This window comes from Mandrillus leucophaeus, unplaced genomic scaffold (genome assembly GCF_000951045.1).
Source record: "Mandrillus leucophaeus isolate KB7577 unplaced genomic scaffold, Mleu.le_1.0 Scaffold83, whole genome shotgun sequence".
NCBI classification, from domain to species: Eukaryota; Metazoa; Chordata; class Mammalia; order Primates; family Cercopithecidae; genus Mandrillus; species Mandrillus leucophaeus.
The window spans coordinates 2,904,563-2,913,078 of NW_012109030.1; the positions used below are offsets into that span (position 1 = coordinate 2,904,563).

General features: G+C 42.6%; 1 protein-coding gene across 1 annotated transcript in view; it reads left to right on the plus strand.

Annotated features, from left to right (window-relative positions):
• CDNF (cerebral dopamine neurotrophic factor) overlaps positions 1 to 8,516 on the plus strand; it is an 18,338-nt gene continuing 9,822 nt past the window's right edge. Inside the window, exon 1 of the mRNA XM_011968120.1 lies at positions 1 to 241. Within this exon, the coding sequence (XP_011823510.1) occupies positions 127 to 241 (115 nt within the window). The 5' untranslated portion in view covers positions 1 to 126. The remainder of the gene's footprint in view (positions 242 to 8,516) is intronic.

The following is an 8,516-nucleotide window of genomic DNA, read 5'->3' on the forward strand; positions in this document are numbered from 1 at the left end:
GTTGCGTCATTTGTCCTGGCAACTACCGGCAGATTCTTTCCAACCTCGCACTCTACTCAGCTCGCTTCGGCACCTCAGTGGGCGGTGGGTGCGGGTGGCGGAGGCGATTGAAGCTGCTGGCCCAGCATGTGGTGCGCGAGCCCAGTTGCCGTGGTGGCCTTTTGCGCCGGGCTTTGGGTCTCTCACCCGGTGCTGGCGCAGGGCCAGGAGGCTGGGGGGCGACCGGGGGCCGACTGTGAAGGTGAGCGGTGTGCGACCTGCTTGCATGGCGGCGGCCCCGCGCTGGAGTGCAATGGCTGTCGGCTTTGGCTTCTCCTGGCCCTGGCTATAAATAACATTTCACCCAGTCCCTCGTTTTAGATCGCCCAAACCCAGCTCGAGCAAAAGCTCAAGCCGGGCCCAGTGGCAACGTGAGGTTACGTTGCGGTTTTGCTGTGAATATTAAACTTCAGCAGTAAAAGCTGCTGGGTTTGTATTTGGATTAGAGTTTGTGCAAAGACTGCTAGATTCAGATGATCCTGGCGCCAGATTGATTCTGCTGCTTCCAGCCAGCAAGATTTGCTTCCCCTTGCACAGAAGACGTCTTTCAAGTCCAAGCTAGTTGGTGACTCCCAAAAGGAAAACAAAACATGGCATTGAGTTGAGTGGCTTAAATCAGAAAACACAGCTAATATTTGTTAGGACTCTATAGGTGAAAGTTGCTTTGCAAAGGAGTACACTGACTCCTTGGGAAAGAGAGGAATACGAAAGAGTGATTCCTTTTTGTTCACGGTATCTCAGCTGTGAACTTGCAGTCACAATACATGGGTCTGTGTCCCACCAAGTCCCCTAGCTCTGAGACTTTGATTTTTGCAAAATCAGCATACTTCACTTTAGAGATCTGTTAGCAAAGGCAAAGAAGTTAAGTGGCTATGCTAGCCCCTTCCTTCTGTACGCCTGTAGCGCTCACTCCATGTTTTACTGAAAATTATTAGTTTAAATGTATATGCCCTGAGCTGGAAAATATATCCCTAGAGAACAGGAAATTGTAGGTTCATCATATATGTTGAGTGAATGGATGGATATAGTCGTACTAAAGTTATGTTTTTGTTTGTTTTTTTTGTTTTTGTTTTTGTTTAAGACAGAGCCTGGCTGTGTCGCCCAGGCTGGAGTACAGTGGCACAATCTTGGCTCACTGCAGCCTCCACCATCAGGTTCCAGCGATTCTCCTGCCTCAGCCTCCCGAGTAGCTGGTACTACAGGCACCACCACCACGCCCAACTAATTCTTATATTTTTCGTAGAGATGGAGTTTCACCATGTTGGCCAGACTGGTCTTGAACTCCTGGCCTCAGGTGATTGGCCTGTCTCAGCCTCCCAAAGTGCTGGGATTACAGGCGTGAGCCACAGCGGCCAGTCCTTAAAGTCTTAATAATTGGAGCCCAGCTTTCTATCAGCTCTGCAATAATTAAACTTTTCTCCAGAAATTTAAAATATCTACCTGATGTTGTTATTTAAGATATTTATTTAGCTAAGTTATAATTTTGCTCAAAACTGTGCTATAATTGTGTTCTATACTTTTAAAGCAGAATTTTTGAGGCAAAGACAGTTGATTTGATGACTCATCTGGAGCTCCCACTTACAAACATTTCAATAGAGACAGCATCTGGATTAATTAAGTGGAAAGCTTATGCTGTCTGTCCTAAATTTATTACAGCATGCTGTGATTATTAACTTGCATGTCTGACTAATCTGTGTATATGTTTCATTTGTTAGGTAAAGAAGCTGTATAATCACAGAGGAAAGACATAATAGTTTGGTGACTAAAAGAACTAGATTCTGCATCCAGCTGTATTACTGCTTATGAGTGATCTTCCCTCCTCAGCCTCCTTTCTTATTTACAACTTAATTTCTTCTCAATGTATAAGATTAAAATGCCATATTATATATACTCTAGAGCGAAGGTAAAAAAACTAAATGGTTCATGAGCCGTCTCAGACCTATTGATATAGTTTGTTACATTTACAAAATATTTTGAAAAAAATTAAATTCACTGGGTACATTTTAAAATTGGGAAATTTTATGTAAAAATTCATATTTCTGGCTTTTCTCAAAAAACCAGATGACCTGGCAAGATTGGCCCTTATGGCAATATAGTAGAATTGGCTATTGGCTGCTCTTTTTAGAAAGGATGTGGGTTTTGAGTTGTTTGCCACCCCCACTCCGCCCCCAATTCAAATTGCTTAACTCTTCTTTTTCCTTGCCTGGCCCCTGTATATATTCAAGTTTGTGAATCCTACGTTAGCTAATGTGAGGTTTACTGGAAAAACGTAAATATTTCCAAGTCTCTTTTAGAGGATTGTATTATGGGACTATTTTAAACAACTTTTTATTTTAAAATAATTATAGATTCACTTATAGAACTATCTTTAATAAGCATAAAACCACAACGTAAATAAAAGAATTATGGCTATCGGAGGTTATTTTAGCAATAAAGACATCCTAGAAAACTTAAGAAGTTACTAATTTGTTAGGGCATTTGTGGCAAGGTTATTCTCTTCATGTAAGTCCAGAAAATGAGTTTCCTTTCTTGCCTTGACTTCTTTGTGGCATGTGACACAGCTGACATCTTTCCCTTTCAGAAACTGTCTTCTCTTCATGGTCACGATACTGCTTTTTTCCTTCGTGTCTCTATGCCCACTTGTCCAGTGTGTCTTTGTGGGCTTCTGATCCTCTAGCCATGGCTTAGAATTTTCCAGGGTTCTGCCCTCTGCTCTTCTCTCTTCTTAGTCTACACACTCTTCTTGGCAACCCAAACCAACCTACCTCCAGTCTAATAAATCTCTAAGCTTATATCCACTGACCTTTCTAGAGTCCCAGACCTTGCATCCAATTGACTAGTGAACATGCCCTCTTAGATATGGTATACCTCAACATTCACACAGTCAAAAAAACAAAGTCATCATCTCCTTCCCTTCTCACTCCACTAAACCTGTTACTGTCATGCTTATGGTGACAGCATGGGCCAACCAGCTGGTCAACTAGCTTAGATTCTAGACTTCTCTTTCTCCCTTATCCCTTACAGCAAACCACTGCATCGTTGATTGTACCTCCTGACTGGCCCTGCTCCTTTCTCCTTACCCAAGTCCAGGACTTTCTTGCAGACCTTCACCAGTTTTCCCCTCCGTATTGTCAAAACAGCATTCTTCCTGCTACCTGTCTCCCTCCCGTCTAGTCCCCTGGCAGGGCTATCATATTACTTCCTTATTTAGTACTAATACTAAATAAGTCCTTATTTAGTACTAATACTAAATAAGTCCTTATTTAGTACTCAGCAGTTTCCCAGTTTCCTCCAGGTGCCGCTCTTTTGTTTCCCCACAGTATCTAACACACTTCTCATATTGTTTTGGTCTCTGAAAGTCAAGGCAGTGTCTCTCACCACATCATTTCTAGCAGCTACCATACTGCATGGCGTATGGTAGGCACTCAGTTTGTTGAAGAAATGTATGCATATATGCTGTGATAAAATTTTGGGTATCTTTTATTGAGTCAAATGTACATCTTGAAAAGGACAAGTTAGTATTCCTAACTTTCATCAGCTAGATGATACATTGGCAGAGTGATAGTTGAGGTATAGAAATCATATGAAGGTATACTGTGGGAAATACTTAAGAGCGATGAGGCACTGGAATACTGGGGGTTTCTTTTATATGAGACAAGAATTAGAGGTTACTAGGAGACTTTGATGATAGTTTCTTTTTCTTTTCTTTTTTTTTTTTGAGACAGAGTCTAACTCTGTCGCCCGGGTTGGAGTACAGTGGCATAGTCTCAGCTCACTGCAACCTCTGTCTCCCGGGCTCAAGTGATCCTCCCTCCTCAGCCTCCTGAGTAGCTGGACTACAGGTGCTTACCACTACGCCCGGCTAATTTTTTATATTTTTAATAGAGATGAGGTTTCACTATATTGCCCAGGCTGGTTTTGAACCCCTGAGCTCAAGTGATCCGCCAGCCTTGGCCTCCTAAAGTGCTGGGATTACAAGCGTGAACCCCCGTGCCTGGCCTAATGACAGTTTCTGGTGACTTGTAGCATTGATCATTACAGCGGTTTTCTTCTTTGCATACTGGATATATTTGCTAATTAAACTCAGCAAAATACATGTTGAGAGGGATCTCATTTTTCACATTTAACACAGCAGACCCATTACACATTCCTTTTAACACTGTGCTCACTTGCCTTTTGGAATAACACTCACTCTTTGTTCTTAGCCTACTTCACTGCCTGCTCCTTTCAGTCTTTTTCTGGTTGTTTTCCATCTTCCCAATTGCTAAACATTGGGATTTCACGAGGCTGAGACCCTTTTCTGTGTCTCTTTTCCATCTCTCCTTACTTTGTGTTCTTATCTTAAAAATGCCATTTAAATGTTGATGGCTTCCAGATATATATATTCATCCTAGATCTTATACCTGATCTTCAAATTTCTATATCTAGCTGCCTTCTCACTGTTTCCAGTTGGATGTTGTATTAGTCAAGGTTCTCCAGAGAAATAAAACCAATAGGACCAAACAGAACACATAATCTACATCTATGTATCTTCTTAATATCTATAATATTTATCTATATAAAAAGGGATTTATTATAAGGAATTGACTCACAAGATTATGAAGGCTGAGAAGTCCAAAATCTGCAGTGTGGGCAAGCAGGCTGGAGACCCAGGAGAGCCTGTGGTATGAATGAAGTCTAAAGGGAGTATGCTGGAGAATTCCCTCTCTGTCAGGGAGGCTGGTCTATTTCATTCTAGTCAGGCCCTCAACTAGTTGGGTCAGGCTCACCCGCATTATGGAGGCCAATCTGCCTTACTCAAAGTTCATCAATTTAAGTGTTAATTTCATCATTGCTACATAAAATTAACTATCACAGATGTCTAGAAGCATCTTGAACTTCATATGTCAAGACTGGATTCTGGCCAGGCGTGGTGGTTCACACCTGTAATCCAGCACTTTGGGAGGCTGAGGCAGGCAGATCACCTAAGGTTAGGAGTTAGAGACCAGCCTGGCCAACATAACGAAACCCCATCTCTACTAAAAATACAAAAATTAGCTAGGTGTGGTGACACGCACCTGTAATCCCAGCTACTCAGGAGGCTGAGGCACAAGAATCACTTCAGTCCGGGAGTTGGAGCTTGCAGTGAGCCAAGATCATGCCACTGCACTCCAGCCTGGGCGACAGAGCAAGATTCTGTCTCAAAAAAAAAAAAAAAAAGATTAGATTCCTGCTTGGCACCATAAACTTGCTTCTCCTGTAGTCTTCCTCATTTCAGCGGATGGCAACTCCATGGTTCCAATTTCTTGGCCAAAATTATTGGGATTATCTTTGATTACTCTCTCTCTCTCCCCCCAACTCTGACATGTTACATCTGGTTCATTAGTGAATTATTTTGGCTCTTCCTTCAAGATAGGTCCAGAGTGTCACCACTTTTCCTGCCCGCTATAGCTATTACCGTGGTCTAAGAGATGCAGCTATTTTGAGAACCTGTAAACTGGTCAGCTGGTCTCCCTGCTTTCTTTTCTGCTTCCTTGTAATCAGACAGCCTTCAGAGACATCCTTTATGAATCATGTCAGACCATAGCTCTTCTCTACTCAAAACCTTAAATGGCTTCCAACCTTAAACGGCTTCCCTTCTCAGAGTGACATCCAGAGACCTTACCATGCTTGAAAGACCCTGGATGCCGCGGCATGCTGCTGCCTATTTGATCTCATTTGCTACACACCTCCCTCTTCCTCCCTCTACTTTAGCCACACTGGCCTTCTGGCTGTTCCTTGAAGCCACCAAGGACACTCCTGCATCTGAGCCTTGGTACTTGCTGTCCCTTCTGCCTGTGGAGTTCTTTCTCAAGTCATCCACTGAAATTGTTCTTCCCCTTCCTTCAGGTGTCTGCTTGAATATGACTTTACCTAAGAGACCTTTCCTAACCAACCCATTAAGAATCATACTATTACTTTGTCACCTTCCATCCTCCTTATCATGTTTATGTTTCTTCTTTGCTACCTATACCTTTATTTCCTCTATCAGATGTAATGCTCAAGGGCAAGGACTTTGTTTTCTTCATTACTGAATCTCAGGAACCTAGAACACTGTTTTGCACTTACTAGTCGCTTAATATTTGTTAAAAACATAAATGACTGGCTATTATATTTAGTATTCTGTTCATGTTGATAACATTAGAAATAAAAATATATGGGCTGGGCACAGTGGCTCATGCCTGTAGTCCCAGCACTTGGGGAGGCCAAGGTGGGCAGAGCACGAGGTGAGGAGATCGAGACCATCCTGGCTGACATGGTGAAACCCCGTCTCTACTAAAAATACAAAAAATGAGCCAGGTGTGGTGGCACATGCCAGTAGTTCCAGCTACTCGGGAGGCTGAGGCAGGAGAATTGCTTGAATCCCAGAAGGTGGAGGTTGCAGTGAGCTGAGTGAGCTGAGATCGCACCACTGCGCTCTAGCCTAGGCAACGGAGCAAGACTCCATCTTGGAAAAAAATAAATAAATAATAAAATTTAAAAAATATATATATATATACACACACACACACACACACACACACACACACACACACATGACTTTAAGCTGTAAAAGATGACATGATTGGCCAGTCATCTAGAAACAACTGAAAATAAAAAATGTGAAAATATTGTAAAGTATGAGTTGGGAAGGCATACCCAGAAGCCAACTACAGAGTGGAAGTGGGAGTCCAGTGGGTTGAAGGGGGCACTGAAGCTGGCTTTACCTTGGATCATTTGTTAGCCAGGTGATCTGAACTAAAGTTTTCATGGTTTTGGCTAAATGAACACAAGTCCCAGGCATTTCCAAGTTAGGAGTGTGAGAACAGATCCTCTCCCAATGAATTCAGGGCCCCAAAGAACTAGCCCTTCGTTATAAAGGGTGAACTGAAAATAACTACAACCTATTTCCATCTTTAGAGACTAAAAGAAATAGTTTAACTTGAACTTTTTTACTGAGTAAAAGGAAAAACAAAACTGTTCCTTGGTAACTCATAATTAGAAGCTGGTGCCCATAGGTAGGGGCTGAAGGCCCCATTCACACTGCTAGGATGATCTGAAACATCTTGAGCTGATTATTTAGTTGAAAGTGATTTTAAGTAGATCATACCCTCAGGCATCAGCAAATGTGAGTCTTGGTTTTGTTTTTATTTTTTGAGACGGAGTTTCACTGTTGTCGCCCAGACTGGAGTGCAATGGTATGATCTCAGCTCACTGCAACCTCCGCCTCCTGGGTTCAAGCATTTCTCCTGCCTCAGCCTTCCAGGTAGCTGGGATTACAGGTGCCCGCCACCACTCCTGGCTAATTTTTGTATTTTTAGTAGAGACAGGTTTCACCATGTTGGCCAGGCTGGTCTCAAACTCCTGACCTCAGGTGATCCACTTGCCTCAGCCTCCCAAAGTGCTGGGATTACAGGCATAAGCCACCACGCCCAGCCAGCAAATGTGAGTCTTACTTACAGGAACCCACATTCAACCTAGTCCTTAAAGAATTCACACAGTTAAAGTTCTAAGAAATAGAGCTCTCACTTAGAAAAGGCTCGAACCCCTAGGGAAGAAGGGCACAATAAGTGATAGCCAGCTGGAACAAAAAACAGAAGAAACACACCCCTGCAATGACTTCAGGTATTGGAATAATCAGGCATAGAAGTTAGGTTTTTTTATGTTTAAAGAAACATAGAACATAAACCTAACCCATCCCTACCCATAGAGGACTATAAAGAAATTTACCTTGACACTGAGCAAAGTAGAAAAAAGAAAAAATGTAGATCTCTGAGAGATGATAACAACAAAACATCCCTCACTTGTATTTGCAGCCAAAATTCACATCAGGGGCCCCAAAACTTCAAGCTATATATTTTGTTTAAAGCAGCACCTGGCTAGTTGCCCTTAGGCCCTGAGAAATACAAACACAAATCCTTGCTGGAAATAATGCTCATTCATCTCAGGCTTCAAACAATCTTCACAAATGAGATTTGAGGGGTATGAGTATCGTGTGGTGCAAAATAAGCAAGCACACAAGGAAACACGGCACCAGGAACAAGAACCTACAGAAACAACAAATAGAAACGTACTCTGGGCCTGATGCGGTGGCTCATGCCTATAATCCCAGCACTTTGGGAGGCCGAGATGGGCGGATCACTTGAGGTCAGGAGTTTGAGACCAACCTGGCCAACATGGTGAAACCTTGTATCTACTGAAAATATAAAAATTAGCCGGTCATGGTGGCAGGTGCCTGTAATCCCAGCTACTCAAGGGGCTGAGGCAGGAGAATCACTTGAGCCAGGGAGGCAGAGGTTGCAGAGTAGAGATTGCGCCACTGCACTTCAGCCTGGGTGACAGAGTGAGACTTCGTCTTAAAAAAAAAAAACTCTGAAGACTTCAGATACTGAAATTTTCAGACACAGATCATAAAATAATTATGTTTAGTGTGTTTAAAGATATAAAAAACAAGCTTGAAAATATCTTCAAGAAATAAG